At 40.9% G+C, this 16,043-nt stretch overlaps 1 protein-coding gene across 2 annotated transcripts in view; it reads left to right on the forward strand.

Annotated features, from left to right (window-relative positions):
- The window catches only part of LOC143103713 (bis(5'-adenosyl)-triphosphatase-like), a 152,848-nt gene that overhangs the window by 66,853 nt on the left and 69,952 nt on the right, over positions 1-16,043 (forward strand). For both annotated transcript variants that reach the window (XM_076267504.1, XM_076267503.1), the window contains one exon: positions 3,026-3,162. In XM_076267504.1, the coding sequence (XP_076123619.1) occupies positions 3,057-3,162 (106 nt within the window). In that variant the 5' untranslated portion in view covers positions 3,026-3,056. The remainder of the gene's footprint in view (positions 1-3,025; positions 3,163-16,043) is intronic.

Below are 16,043 nucleotides of genomic sequence, written 5' to 3' on the forward strand. Positions count from 1 at the left end.
ACACACCGTAAAAAGGCCTTAATATGGCAGCATGCAGGTCACCATTTGTCAAACTATGGGCCGCGGTCCGCAATGGTCTGCAGAGTGAAATTATTCCCGGGCCATCGTCTGATAATTTGCTGCGCAATTGGTCAAGGAACCGCGGACATAAAAAGAAAACAAACATTTCTGCAATTAGTAGGAAATACTTGTTAATTTGGTGTCATCAAACATAGAGGCATAGAATTAAGTCGTGGTATGAGTGTTTATTCAATGCATGCGTGTGCACGTAGGTAGCAAAGCTAAGCTTCAACCTATTGGAAGGCTAATTATGAAACGACATTTAATAGAACGACGTGGATTTATGCAACTTCCATAAAAAACAGAGCACAGACTATATAAAACACTGTTTGGCATTAAGTATTAAAGTCAGCCAAAAGCTATTAATTAGTCTTAGTTAAAGATAGTTAAAGATCTCCAGATCAGTGATTTACGCATGATCTGATCCGCCATTTACCATTCACACAAGCTGGTATTGTGTCTCCTGAATCCTTACATTCAGGCACCCATATAACTGCTGTTTTTTGAGAAGTATTTCCCGTGCAAGCATCATGCAACAATGTAGGTAGGTGGGCCCTATGACCCCAAAGTATGCCTTGACTGGGCCTCAGGTCAAAGAACTTTGAGAAAGGCTGATGTAGACGACAAAGCAGCAAGGAGGCATCATATGATCATTTAAACAAGTTTTATGACAAGGTCGGTGAGGATGGGAAAAATCGTACATTTGTGCAAACTTTGCCCGCACTTCAGTCACAGTCATTATTCATTTAATCATTAAATAAAATACAGTACACGTCTTGGTTCAATAGGTTACGTGCAGTCATTTTAATATGTTTTAATAAACATTGAACCAGTCCGGCCCTCGGCTTGTAGCAAATTTGGTTTTTTGGCCCTCTATGTATTTGACTTTGACATCCCTGCTGTAGATGATAAGGAGATCCATTTAGAAATGTTCTCGGGTATGGGTATTTAAACATTTATACAAGGCAATGTGGCAATTGACTTATTTGAGCTGAATATGTTGCTAGTTTCTATAACATCATAGTTTTTAGTTGTTCTTCTTTGTCTGGAGCTGTTCACCCTCCGGTGAAATAAAAAAGGCTAAGGCTATTTCCACCCCTGGTACAATTAGTAGTGTATGCTATTCGTACCCTGGTGCAATAAGAAGTGAATTCTATTTGTACCCCGGTGCACACAGCAATGTGTCCTATTGGTACCCCGTCTGGTACAAATATCAATGTATGCTATTCGTACCCCGGTGCACACAGCAATGTGTTCTATTAGTACCCCGTCTGGTAATTGTTGCAATCAAAAAATCCATTTGAGAACTGATTTCTTGTTCAAATTGCCCGCCTTCTCTCCAGAGACGTTGGTACACATGCACACTCACTCGCACATCACACTGGAATCGAACCCCGGTCTCCCACGTGCTAACCCTTGTCTGTGACCACTGCATCTTCTTCCACAAGGAAATGGTGTTTGCAGGTGATTGTCATATTCACGAAATTTCTGTTAACTAACAAACTGACGGTTGTATGTGTTCACTGAACCAAGATTATGAAAATAAACACAACTTTTCAATCTAAAACTTAAACTGAACAGATATTAGTGCTGAAACCTTTCAGAATTCTTCACTTTCTGCTGACGAAAAAACGAATGTCCGCCATGTTTTTTGTGCATGTGAGCAACGTCTTTTTGTTGTTATGTCAGAGGGTGTGAATAGCTCAGCTGTGTGGCCAAGGCTATTCGTACCAGGGTTGTAAAAAGACACTCCGAATAAAAAAATAAATTTTTCATCTGATAATGCTAATGCTAGCATTAGCTAAGGCCTCTTGCAAACTCTTTGCTTTCCCTCTCCACACAAAGCGCAAACCCAGCATTTCCAAATCTATGCATCTCAGACTGTTTTCAATAAGCACAGTTTTTGGTGTCAGAAAGGCTACTTTCGTGTGAACAGAAGGGCTAAATGGAGAAATGATTATGTGCCCTCAAATTTACCCTGGCTAGCGTAGACAGGTTCTTTTTTAATTCAGCGTATCAATACCTAGTCAGCCTAGAGTTTCAGCAGCACATCAGCTCAAGGAAAGCTCAAAGTTCGAAAAAATGAACATGGCAGTGGCTGGCTTTATACAGTATGCAGTATCATTGCTGAACGGACTAAGAGGGATACTTTATGGTCTGACTGAGAGAGCTAAAGGGTTTGATAAATTATGCATTGCACAACCTGTCTGCCGCTGTTCTTTGCACTAGGAGCAAAGACTGTCAGAAAATTCATTCAGTAGATGGGGCCTTTAATGGGGTATAACTCTTGCACAAAAGCAGTCATGGTATGTTACAGCAAAACATGTCTTCATCTATCTGTGTCATTACTGTATGTCCTGTTGATGAGTTTTATTTGTTTTTGTTTTGAGTGTACATTCTGTTGATGCTTGTACTCGTGTGGTTGTTATTTAAGCAATAAGCCCCGAGAGGCCATAGGTTACACTGATTCTACAACAGCTAAAAGGCGTTGTTAACGCGCTAGTGGAGTGCCTAAAACCCCCCTTTGCTGTTGTGAATCAGCGTAACCTACGGACTAGAGTGGCTTATTGCTTTTCTAAAACTGTTGCTATAAATACCTGGCAAAGTTTCATAAAGTAAAGGCAAAGCAACGAGAAATGTAACGATTTATTCATTGATAATCATTCCACCAAGAAATATATCTCCTCTATCTGAATGGTTGCCAAGCAACGTCGAGACGCAGCTACTTTAACTTTTGTATCAAGTTATGGTAGCGCAGTAATATAGAATGGAATAGGGTCAAGGTGTATGTTTGTGCTGGATTTTACAATGGCATCAAACACGATTCAGCCAACCATAATCAAGGACCGGAACTATCAGTTTTAGAATATTCTTTTGCTTATTGGCCACCACTCCTATTCTGTCTCTCCTTTGTTCTGTTTTGAATAAATGTTTTTTTTCCCTTTTTGCCTTTCATCTCTTTCAGCAGTGACATTAACTTCTTTGACTACAACACCATGACTACTCTCCGCTTTGGACAGCACGTCATCAAGGCCTCGGCTGTCTTCCTTCAGACAGAGCTGTCGTTCGCCTTGGTCAACCGCAAACCAGTGGTGCCTGGACGTATCCTTCCGTGTCAGCTGTAGCGTGAACAAAAAGTGTCGACTGAATGTTCCAATTCAGCACCAAGTAAGAAAGACAGACTCTCACTTCTTGCCTATTTCTGTCTCTTTTTCCTTCTTATGCTCTCTCTCTCTCTCTCTCTTTTCAATCTGCCTGTCTGTCTCTCCCTCTCCCTCTCCCTGGCTCTCTCTCTTCTGTTTCTCTTAGCTCTCAGTGGAACATTGTGTGCGTAATGGGTTGTGGTTGCTCAGCAACAGTTTGTTCTTAGTTAAGTTCATTTTGACCCTAATGGGGAGGTCACACAAACAGATGTTAACAGCAGAACAAGAGGAGGACGTTTTCAGGTAAAGTTTTGCCCATGAAAAGGTTGCATAAGTGCTTATAAAGTTTGGTGTTGTGTCAAAAGACAGTCACTTTCTTTGTTATGGATAGAGGCACAATGAGAGCCCAATGACCATGAATCACTGTCAATTGTTCTTTAATGTCTCTCTTCCTGTGTGAAAAACTCAATGCTTTTGTCTATTAATCTTACTTCTCAACGTCCAAATGCAAACCTTGCATACATTTGCATGATTTTCATTGCTGATTTGTTTGAAAAATGTGCTTATTCTCTTTGTGGAATAATAATAAGTATTCCACCCTGTGCTTGTGTTCCTCAAGTGCTACTCTACCTTATGCAACCTCTATGTTTAGATTAACTTTAGACGGGGGGGATTATTCACAGTGTTAATGCCTCAGTCTAAAGAGAGGCAACTGCCTTCTCAGGCCACAAGGAATATATTATCATGATTTAATCATAGCACTCTACATGAGATGATATAAGGCTGCCCAGGAGGAGGAAGAGAAAACTTTCAAATGATAGCAGGCGAACTTTGAGCCTTGTGTCTCTTTGTATCACCACATTTCAACATATTTGTGTGTGTGTGTGTGTGTGTGTGTAAAATGTGAAAAAAAAAAAACATCCAAGTAATGGCAAAGACAGTCATAGTAGACATTACAGAAAGGTTACACCAATAATTGCTCTGTCCAGAGAGGTCTGGCTACTGAAATTTGATTTGATTGCAAAGCACAAACTCCCTGCATCAATAAAAGTGTAAGGATTTTCTTCACTTACACTGCAAATGAGGGCTTTTTTTTTACAAACGACTGCAAATCATCAGCTTCAAATATAATGTGATGTATTTTGAAGCCAAGGATACAGCATCATCCACCATAATTTGCCAATGAAAAAGCAAACACATTATTAATGCTTAAACTCTGGCAATTGGACATTTTAATGTATGTAAACATTATGATCAAAACATTATTCTGTGGATAAAATTCAAATATAGTTATAATGAGTCATGTTTCTTTCTATCTGCATAATCAGGTACCAAGAGAAGGCAGGCCACATTACCATAAAACAAATTAACAAACTCACAGTGGATTCTCTCAGTTTCCAGGTATTAAAAATCTAGGTCTTTAAATGCTTCCAAAAACAGCCACTCTTAGTACATTATAAAAAAAAACATTTATGAATTATATCATGAATAAAAATGCATGCCACAATTATCCGAAAATAGCCTCTATAAAGCCATCCGCTACACAAAAATGAAAGTCTTTGACCCTGAAAACAGGCACAACATAAACAGCACTCAGCCCTAGTCTACTGGAATCCAAAATACTAAACATAATCTATGTTGCAGTTATGCTTTCATTTCAGAGAAACAGAACTCGACCTTATATAAAACACATAATGCAAGGTACCCTGTATTGGACTATGGTTTTAGAACTGTGGTTGTAATAGGCTTTTACTGCTTCACAGAAGCGCAGCAGCATCATTTCACTTCTCTTGACATGTCCTCTCACTAGTTATCACATACAGTATTTACAACATAGATAGACAGAAGGAAAAAAGGAGATATGAAAGAGCATGCACACATACACACACACACACACACACACACACACACACACACACACACACACACACACACACAGTCCAAAACATTCCTTTACAACATGGAAGGAGTTACAAGATGAGACCACCATATGCACCACCATAGTGATCTGTTATGTGGTCAGAAACTGAAAGGTCCGTTTTGAGGTCAAAGGTCAGGGACAAACTGGTTTTATATCTTTGATATTATATCTTTGGTTTTATATATTTGGTTTTGTATCTTTGGTTTTATATATTTGCTTTATATCTTTGGTTCAGTGAAGGAATGTGAGGTTAATGGGAGATTTTATGTAGATTAGCGTAGGGATTAGCAATTAGTCAATTAGCACTTCAGGTGGATGTACTGTATACCACCTCACTGGCCTTTGTTAAATAGACTTTGTTTTGAAAGAACTGTAGCTGTAATGACAACAACCATTCATTTAAAACAAGACCCCAAATGGAATTACCATATTTTTGTAATCCTATTAAAATTCATAATTAGTTGAATTGTCTGCCGTCGTCCCGAGGACGTATACATTTTCTGGGCAGTGGAGGAAGGGAGTTTCACATTTCATTCTGAAAGCATTACTCTTGTTAAAGCACATTAGTAGACACACACCCAAGGAGCAGTATTACAATATTATGTGGCTCTTTTGTGTTTTAAAATTTAGCCTGCAGGTGGACGCTGAACGCTACGCGCCTCCTTTCTCTGATAAATGTCAACTAGAGTCAGATATGTCTCCCAGTCAATGCGTTCTGAAGTAGATCAAACAGAAGCAATGTGCACTGTAGCATTCAGAAGGGGTCATGCGAACTGTAGGCCAGCTTTAATTAAATCTGAAAGCCGTCTGTAGCTTTTAAACTGGCAGCCCTCTCAACAAACGGCTATCTGAAATAAAGACAAAAAGACAAAAGTTAGTTAAATACAACATGAAACTTTCATTGACAAGCTGTTTTCCACCTACAAGGTTTAAGCTTTGGTCAGCACATGATGGCTGAAGCCGGACCGATGCATTTCCATTTCCTGTAGTCAGACGGAGAGCTCGTTTACAGATACTGTGTGATCTCTCCTCCTAGTTATCTTCTTTAAAACTTTGTTTGTGGAGGTGGTTTGCTGTAGGGTAGCTTTGTTGTAGATGTTTTTTAGCCTTTGATGGGTACTCGATATTCCTCCCTCAGATATAGTTCTTTCATCATTTGTCGTAAACATGCGGAAAAATACCTGACCTGTGGGCAATGGAGGCTTGGCTTTTACACTTTTTTTTCCCTCCTGTTAAAGCGAAATTGCCCATAGCAGGGCAGGAGCTTGTTTGTAAACCTTCCGAAGTCACCATGTCCATGTACACGGGATAAATAAATAGCTAATTCTGTCAGGTAAGCAAGTAGGAACTCTTTGCATAGTGGATTCAAGTGAATATGCTCTAACACTGCTGCTGGAACATGAATATGTGTTTAGGAGTTTGTTGTTGTTGTTGAGCCTGTCTCCCTCTTTCTCTCTCTCTCTCTCAGTGTGTGTGTGTGTGAGTGTGTGAGTGTGTGAATGTTGTGACCATGTGATGAAGAGCTGTTTTGCACTCTCCGTCTGATGGCCTCCGACAACTCTCTAGTTACATGACAGATTGTCAACTTCTCAGCTTCTCCCGTTAAACATTGTCATGTGTCTTAACTCTTCTGTGATTGGTGCCCTGTGATCTCTGCCTCCCCCCTTCTCCCTCACTTCTCGTCTCCAGACGCCCCAGGTCAGAGCTCTGCTGATGGAGCAAAGCAAAGCGGAGCCCCTGGCGTGCTTATCCCTGCTTGTCCAGTCGGCTGCGCGGATCACTGTGCCTCTGTGCCGGCAACCATATGAGAGAGAAAGAGAGAGAGAGAAAGAGAAAGAGAGAGAGAGAGAGAGAGAGAGATACAGAGAGAGAAAGAGAGATGGACACAGAGAGGGCGAGACAGAGATGAAAAAAGGGAGGAGGAGGAGGAGGAGGAGGGAAAAAATCAGGTCATTGGATATTCTGAGCTGGAGGAAGAGCAGAGCATCAACCTTTTCATCTTCAGCGTGTGTGTGTCCATGGGAGGCTGTGTGGGAGATGAGCGCCACCAGCGTCTCGCATGTCTCCGCCAAAGCCCACTCATATCACCGCCATGACAGGCCGCAGCTAGCTAGGCAATCCTGGGGTGCTTGGTGTGTGTCTGTGGAGTGTGGAGGCTGGGGAGTGTGTGTGTGTGTGTGTGTGTGGAGGCTGGGTAGTGTGGAGGCTGGTGTGTGTGTGTGTGTGTGTGTGTGTGTGTGTGTGTGTGTGTGTGTGGAGGCTGGGGAGTGTGTGTTTGTGTGTCTGTGGAGTGTGGAGGCTGGGGAGTGTGTGTGTGTGTGTGTGTGTGTGTGTGTGTGTGTGGAGTGTGGAGGCTGGGGAGTGTGTGTGTGTGTGTAAGGGTGGTGGTGGTGTTGGACTAGTGGCGAGGGTGACTTTCGAGAGAGTTTTCTGAATATTTGTCCAGGAGTAATACAGAGTGTCCTCATGTTCCCCTGGATGTCTTCCCAGTCCCCCCTACTCACCCCACCCTTCCGCCCTCACATATTCTGACCATGAAACATTTATCCTGTCATGCATGCTTTTTCATTTAAAGGCAATTAATTTTTCACAGGCAGTTTCGAACAGGCCTCACAGCACAATTAGTGGGGGGAGGAAGGACTTCATCTTAGGTGTTTGTTTAGATGATTCTACCTCCCCCGTCTCATGTTTGAAAGAACAAAAAAAAATCTTCCATTTGCATTTTTCACGAAGGCTAAATATTTTAAGACATTACATTAGGTATCTAATTAAAGGTTTATATGCATAGTTCTCTTTACTCTTTTGGAGTGCAAATGCCTTTGAAAACATATGGGCACATATATATCCTCTCTCTCACTAAATAATTCTTTCATCTCTTTTATTTCTGTTAAATTAATAGATTTGTATAAACTAGGTTGATGGAGGAAGCCCGCACAGTTATTCTGTAAACTCAAACTCAAAATCAAACTAGACCTCTGCCTGTGTAGCTTTACTTCAGAGTGTGGCCTTGTTAGATGAAATGAGGAGGTGTGTGGAATCTCACTGGAACCGAATCAACCTTGATGACAATGAGGCAGAGGTCACTAACGTAGCGTTGCTCCATTATGGCAAACATTTTGGTCAATATTGAGATCAGGATTTATAACTCAAAATAAAATGAGAGCATTGTTGCAAAACATTTTTCATAATCGTCGGAAGTAATCATTTCTGCTAAATAAATAAATATAGATGTACCGGTAATAATTTCTGATTAATCAGCTAATTTGATTAATTGCACAGCCCAACTAGCAGATTTTGTGAGTTTAATCAGAGGTGGCTGTGATCTATTCTCGAGCACACTGAGGTGTGCATGGCTGTTTGAGGTGCGCATGGCTGTTTGCACACTGAGGTGCGCATGGCTGTTTGCACACTGAGGTGCGCATGGCTGTTTGAGGTGTGCATGGCTGTTTGAGGTGCGCATGGCTGTTTGCACACTGAGGTGCGCATGGCTGTTTGAGGTGCGCATGGCTGTTTGCACACTGAGGTGCGCATGGCTGTTTGAGGTGCACATGGCTGTTTGAGGTGCGCATGGCTGTTTGCACACTGAGGTGTGCATGGCTGTTTGAGGTGCACATGGCTGTTTGAGGTGCGCATGGCTGTTTGAGGTGCGCATGGCTGTTTGAGGTGTGCATGGCTGTTTGAGGTGTGCATGGCTGTTTGCACTCAGTTCAATCCAGCATTATTGAGCAGGACTGTTCTAAATGGACCCCGAGTCCCTCTTAGGAGACCAAATAGATCAAAACTATACATGTGCAGCATGGGAAACTGACACAGTCAAAGTATGAATGATTTAAACCTCTCCCATTCCTCCACACAGTGTCAAGTCTACTATTTCATAAGTGCATTTCAAGAGGCAATGGTAAAACCCTTGCAGACATGTCTAATTAGTCTATAATTAAATGAAAACCCAGACAGAGGACAAGCTAATACTCCGGAGGAAGCAACTACTGTCCCAAACACCACTTCAAAACAACTCGTAATAAATATCATAGCCTAAACAGCTTTATATAACAAGACCCAAATATGAGTAAATGAGCCAGATCACCAGCCAGACCATCAGCCTGAGGCAGGTGGACACAGACCAACCCGCTCCTAACTCCCCTCTCATGTCACTAAATGGCTCTCAGTGTAGCAATAACATAATGCTGTACTGTGCAATCTGTTTCTCAATTCCTGGAGAATTGCCTTTACATTTAGAGGTGTTTGCACATATGTAACATGCTTGTTGAGTCATATTCATCTCTATGGTCGTCTGGCCCTGGGCCAGAAGTGAACAGTTGATGAGATTGGAATATGTGTCATGCTATGCAGATGTCTGAATGTGGATATTGTGCCTCCTGCACAGATATCCAACTTGTTCACATTCATTAAAACATCTGCCATGTTACAAATGTGCACAGGTTAGAATATTTGTATTCATCCAGAAATGTAGGCAGGTCCTTTAATAGCAGGTAAAGACTGCGGCGATATTTCATAATTAGAATGATGTCCACTGAATTACATGTCAAAAGGCCTCTGCAGACACAGTGATATTAGGGAAATGCCAGGAATTCCATACTTTGTCCTGTTCCTTGGCTGATCCGATCCCCTGTACAAATGCCTTCTTGAAGGTTGAACATTTCAGTGCAGCATGAACTGTTAAACAAGGTTCCCTGCTGAAGGTGCTTACCACGGCTCTATAATAAAGAAGACTTTTATTATAGATCACTGGTGCTTGCATGCAAATATTTGACCCCTTTGACAGTGACTGATTGCTAATGGTAGTGGTGGGGGAGTCCCAACCAAGCATTAACAATGTCATTATTCATCACTTAATATCAAGAGGCTGGACTGGCTCTGTCCTCCTACAGTGGTGAATTAAATTAGCACAAATAGGAACTGAATATGCTGAGGTATGACATTGCAGAGTGTATATATCTACTTTGGGTCTCTTTTCCTGTCTTCATCTTTGGCCATAAAAAAACATAGAGGTTTGAAAAAAGTTAACATTTAGTTGTTTATATTCACTGTTGTTTAAAGCAATTAAATGTACTCAGTTTTAGCATTAATATGCATAATGTATCTTTCAATTTTCAAGTAGTCTCCAGCCATCTCTAACCAAATACAGGTGGGTCTCAAAGGTGAAAAACTTAATCCCCCCTAATTTAATTAAAAAGTGAATCTTTCATATATTCTAGATTCATTACATATAGAGTGAAATATTTCAACCCATTTTCTGTTTTTGTGTCAATGAGTATGGCTTTCAGCTCATGAAAATCAAAAATCAGTTTTTCAAAATATTAGAATAAAAATCAGGGTTCCCACGGGTCATGGAATTTCTGGAATATCATGGAAATTTGATAAAGTCTGGGAATTGTGTAATATACTTGCCAAAATGCATTAATGCAAATATATTTCCAGGCAGAATTGGTGTATACCTGGTAATTAGCTTTACTGCTGCTTAAGTGATGGTGGTTAGCCCAACTTTGTTTATTCAAAGTCCATTTATTCATCTCTCATTCTAAAAAAAAGTCAAAGATTATTCAGCTACTCTGAAATCTTTGGTCGGTATATTGTACGATTCATTCTATAGTAGGTAATGGAAATTCAAGTTTTTTGTCAGGGAAAAGTCATGAAATTTTACATCTGACTTTTGGTTGGTTTAACCCTGAAAGATGTTACGATATAGAAATGTTGGTTTCCTGAGCCTTTAATCTCTTAGTCTGGTTCAGTAAACACAACCACAATCATGGGAAAGACCAATTCAAAAGACACTCTTTAGCACTCTCCACAAGGAGGGTAAGTCACAGAAGGGCATTGCTGAAAGGGCAGGGTGTTCACAGAGTGCAATATCAAAGCAGATTCATGGAAAGTTGACTGGAAGGAAAAGTGTAGTAGGAAAAGGTGTGCAAGCAACAAGTATTACCACAGCCTTGAGAATTGTCGAGCAAAGCCGATTCAAGACATTGGGGGAACTTCACAAGGAGTGGACTGAGGCTGGAGTCTGCAAGAGCCACACACACCAGCAGGACTCTGTACCTGCCTTCGATGCCAAAACTGCTAGTAACTGGTTTGCTTACCATGATATTGCTGTGCTTGATTGGCAGACAACTTGTCTGACCTGAACCCCATAGAGAATCTATGGTTTATTGTCAAGAGTAAAATGAGAGACACTAGACCCAACAATACAGACGACTTAAGGCCGCTATCAAAGCAACCTGCATGGGCTTCCATAACACCTCAGTGTCACAGGCTAATTGCCTCCATATCAAGCCACATTGATGCAGTAATTTGTGCAAAAACAGCCCGACCAAGTATTGAACGTATACATTAACTATTTCAGATTAGTCTGATTAGTCAGGTTAGTTAATTTCTTTTCTGTATTATGAACTATTCTAATATTTTGAGATACTGATTTTTGGTTTTGATAAGCTGTAAGCCGTAATCATCAAGATTAAAACAATCAATGTCTTGAAATATTTCACTTCATGTCTAATGAATCTAGAATATATGAAAGATTCACTGGTTACACTTTACTTGACAGTATCGACATAAGAGTGACATGACACTGTCATGAATGTCTCATAAACAAGTCATAAACGTTTATGACATAACGCTTCTGTTAAGTGTTAAGTTTGTCATAACAAGTTAGGGTTAGGTTTAGGGTTAGGATTAGGGTTAGGGTTCATGTGTCATGACAGTGTCATTGGTAAAGTGTTACCGATTCACTTTTTGAAATAAATTAGGGAGAAAAAAAATGAAATTTTTCAGGATATTCAAATTGTTTGAAACCCACCTGTATATCACCATGAAAAGTTGCAAAAACTCGCTTTGTGGTTTGTTGAAGGGAAAGAAACTTTTTTTTATAGCATGACTTCAAAATAGTTATGGAAAAGTCTCCCATCTGATTGCATCAGTTTTGCTAGCCATCTGCTAGCCTGTTAGCCATCTGTCCATCCATCCACTGTTCTCTCTGACCGGTCTGTGTTAATACTGGCAGCACAATGGACATCCCTGACATTCATCTCCCCAGCTTCTTCTTCCAGCCTTCCCTCAGATGTGTCCATCACTTCTCTGTGAGGCAGGACACTTAATCCCCCTCAGATGTGTCCATCACTTCTCTGTGAGGCAGGACACTTAATCACCCTCAGATGTGTCCATCACTTCTCTGTGAGGCAGGACACTTAATCACCCTCAGATGTGTCCATCACTTCTCTGTGAGGCAGGACACTTAATCCCCCTCAGATGTGTCCATCACTTCTCTGTGAGGCAGGACACTTAATCACCCTCAGATGTGTCCATCACTTCTCTGTGAGGCAGGACACTTAATCACCCTCAGATGTGTCCATCACTTCTCTGTGAGGCAGGACACTTAATCACCCTCAGATGTGTCCATCACTTCTCTGTGAGGCAGGACACTTAATCCCCCTCCGCTGCATTGCTGCTCTGCCCTTGAGCTGTTCCCTCCATTGGCCATGCCTGAGTCACTTCCTTGAGCTTCACCCAACGTGAGGTTTAGCTCCTACAGACAAACTCTGCTGCTGGCTCCCCTGTGGACCTGTGTGCATGGCCCAGGGGCACTCGATCTCTTCACCCTCTAGTGTCCACAACTTCCCCTCCGCCATCATCTTCTAGTTTGAGCAGCCCACCTCTTCCAGCCGGGAGTCATGACCTCTGACCTGGAAATGCAAAAACAGCAGTTCCCTCACCGAGGGAGCTGCCCATGAGCCATTCTCTGAGGGAAATGCATTTGTGGATTCTACATGTAGGATTGATTTTCTTGTTTATGGCTCTTTTTTATAATTTTCTAATGTGAATTGCAGTGCTTTTCTCTCAACAATGTGTTTTGTTCGTTGTGGGTCATCTTGTTGTCATTTTGCAGTTTGTGTAAAAAAAAAACTAAAAAAAAACATATAGACAGCATATCTTTATCACCCACTGAAGGGAAACCATCTTGCCTATAGGACACAAAAGTAATAAGGTACCTGTTGAGCGCAGTGCTTTGATGAAGTCAGACTGTAGAATATGTAGCAGTGCGGTTTGACATTTTCAGAAGAGATCGGAGACATATGATGTGTTATTATGTGTACAGCATACCCTGGAGCTGTGTGATCAGATTTGTTTGGAAATGAAAAAGTGATTTGAAGAAAGGGTGGTGAAATGACAAGGGGCGGAAAACAAAAGCAGGTGCAAATCAACACCTTAATAGTCTTTTTATGTGGGGTCTAATGAACCACAACTCTCAGTAATGGACTCCTAAAGGGGAAAGCGAACTATACATTATTATAGGAAAATGACACCCAAGACCTCATGTAGAGATGTGTGACCCTTGTTTTTCTGATATAGAATCAGGTTTGATTATTGCAAAAACTGAATGGCAATGCAAGGTATGTCACATAGATATGTAGATATGTATGGCCAGGCATGCAACACCCAAGAGCATCATAATGTGAACATTATAGAATGAATGGATGTTGGGGTTCACTAATACATAAAGTCCTAACTGAAAAATCTCCCCTTTGACCATCTATGTGTTTGGTCTATGATGCCCTCCGGTATTATAGCAGTTCTCTTATGAAGTTTGGAAATGGATATGTGAGAGCCATGGAATTCAATATATCGCATATCTCAATCTGAAGACTGAATGGTTGTAGAAATTAATTAAATTGACAATTGTCAAGATGAAATGAAAATAAATATATGCATTCAAGAGTTTTATTATACAAATATTATTTATCTAATGCCTTAAATGAACATATTATTTTCAAATTATTCTCACTTCACTCCTGCCAAAGATAATGGATTTCCAAAGATTTTTTAAAGATTCTTGTAACTCAAATGAAACTTAAATTCACTGACTGGCTCCGTCTTCAGCTTTACCTCACTGAATGCAGTCTTGAAATACAATACTGCTCATAATTAGGAGTTTTAATCAGCAAAGTTCAGAAGCCAGTTCAGAAACATCAATCATCATTAACTATCAAATAGCTTGGGCTTTATAAGGCTTTTGAAAGCCATTTGTGCTAAAAAAGAGAAGAATGGCCCAAATCTGAAGGCCTTTAATAGAAAATAGACTGAAAGAACAAGTGTTGAATGCTGTGGAGGCCTGGCTGTTTAGGCTCTATGACTTGATTTACTTTCCATTGTCATTGTCGTTGAATCCTAAATGCATTTTGGCACAATTTTATATCTAATTAGTCCATTCAGATGCACACACACACACACATAATTGAAAAATCCATCTGTGCAATCCGTGGTCTGTCTCAAATGATGGCCTCACTGGTGTGTAAAATACACCAGTAATGCATTGTCCTTTATGTAATGCAGGAAGTAGCATCAAGGTACTTTGCACAACGCCGTAATTGTTGCGAAACTATATACAAGGATGTTCTTCCATCCTGAAAGTTAGTTTGCTTCTAATTTGATAGCCTAAAATTAGAATGCCTCAGAATCAGCACTGCTCACAACAGATGAGCGCCAGGATGAGAAATCCTTACTTCGTTTTTGTTTACTCACACTCACACAACGGCACACAAAATGAGGATTTGGTGGCTTGCATTTACACAATGAGCCAAGAGCTTTCTATAGCATGACTTTGGTAGTTTTGTTTTTTCTTTTTTAGTCTCAGTGGTAGTTTTTTTTATTAATCAAGGACATTGCCAGAGAAGCAGTCTACTAAAGGCGTCTTTACGGCACATCCATGTAGGACGCCATGTGTACTTTCAAAAGTGTGAATGTTTCCCATTTGGAGAAAAAACCCAAGCGTAATATGGCACTTTTATTCAGTAACAGTGATCTCCGAGAATCAAATCTCCACAGTGTTGGAAGCTCCATGTTCTGTATAGTTTGCTCTTGACCCTCTGCAGATAGAGGTTTGCATGGTTAACGATATGTGCTTTTACTGTCCAGTGGACTTACATTTTATGTGATTCATTTCTGTGTGTTCCTATTACTTTCAACTAACAGCAACAGTGAGCTGTCTATGCCAAATTGGTTAATTTATTAATGCTTCATTGTCATGGTAATGGTCGAGCATTTTTTGGTGGCAGCTTAAACGTTGTTTGTGTATTGATCCCAATGATGGATGAACGGTTAATATGAAATCAAATTCTGTGTCGCTATTTTGCAAATTATTGGTTCCTGATAGTGTGAAAATGGTAATGAAAGCTTGTAAAAGCCCATAAATATTTGGGGAGTCAGGAGAGAAGAGTGATACATGGTATTACAGTAATTACATACCCACGCCCTCGCGGAGGCAATGACGCCATGCTATTGGTTATTGCACCCGGTTAAGCAGACGTTTCTGGTGTCTGGTCTAATGCCTCCCCCACTGAGAGGACAGCCTGTAGGGGGGGGTACGGGGAGGTGGTGGTGGTGGGGGGGGGTGGGATGCTCTCTCTGATTGCGTCTCTTTCATCAGTCTGTCAGAGCCATGGCAGACCACTAACAGGTCCAGTGACCTCCAATCCTCGAGGTCGTCTCTCCATGGTTTGCCTCATCAGTCACAAGTTTACTTTGCATGGGATGATGGGCCACTTCTTGGTTGTCAAATATTTGCCTCGCTCTGACATTTTTGTAGAGGATCATCACATTTTGTTTTGGTGGGTATAAATGGAAAGCCATTAATCTAGTGTCCTCAGCTCCTGCATATGGCTTCTGTGTATGGGTGTGCACTCTTCCCTGTGGTTCTGCTTAGTGAGGGCTCATTAGTCATTAAAACAGTCCAGAGGTCAGCATTGAAGCCCTCTTTGATTCTCAGGCGTCACCAATCAAACCTAAAAGGACACACTCAAAAATAGTCAAATCTACAGATGGATAAACAAGACAATTGATCTTGATCAACGTTATTGTTTATGAACAATCTGAATCTCCCTCTCTCTCTCTCTCTCTTACCTCTCTCC

This window comes from Alosa pseudoharengus, unplaced genomic scaffold, assembly GCF_046254945.1.
Source record: "Alosa pseudoharengus isolate Yale_2024_CS ecotype anadromous, Long Island Sound unplaced genomic scaffold, YU_APseudo_1.1 YU_APseudo_1.1_scf_5, whole genome shotgun sequence".
NCBI classification, from domain to species: domain Eukaryota; kingdom Metazoa; phylum Chordata; class Actinopteri; order Clupeiformes; family Clupeidae; genus Alosa; species Alosa pseudoharengus.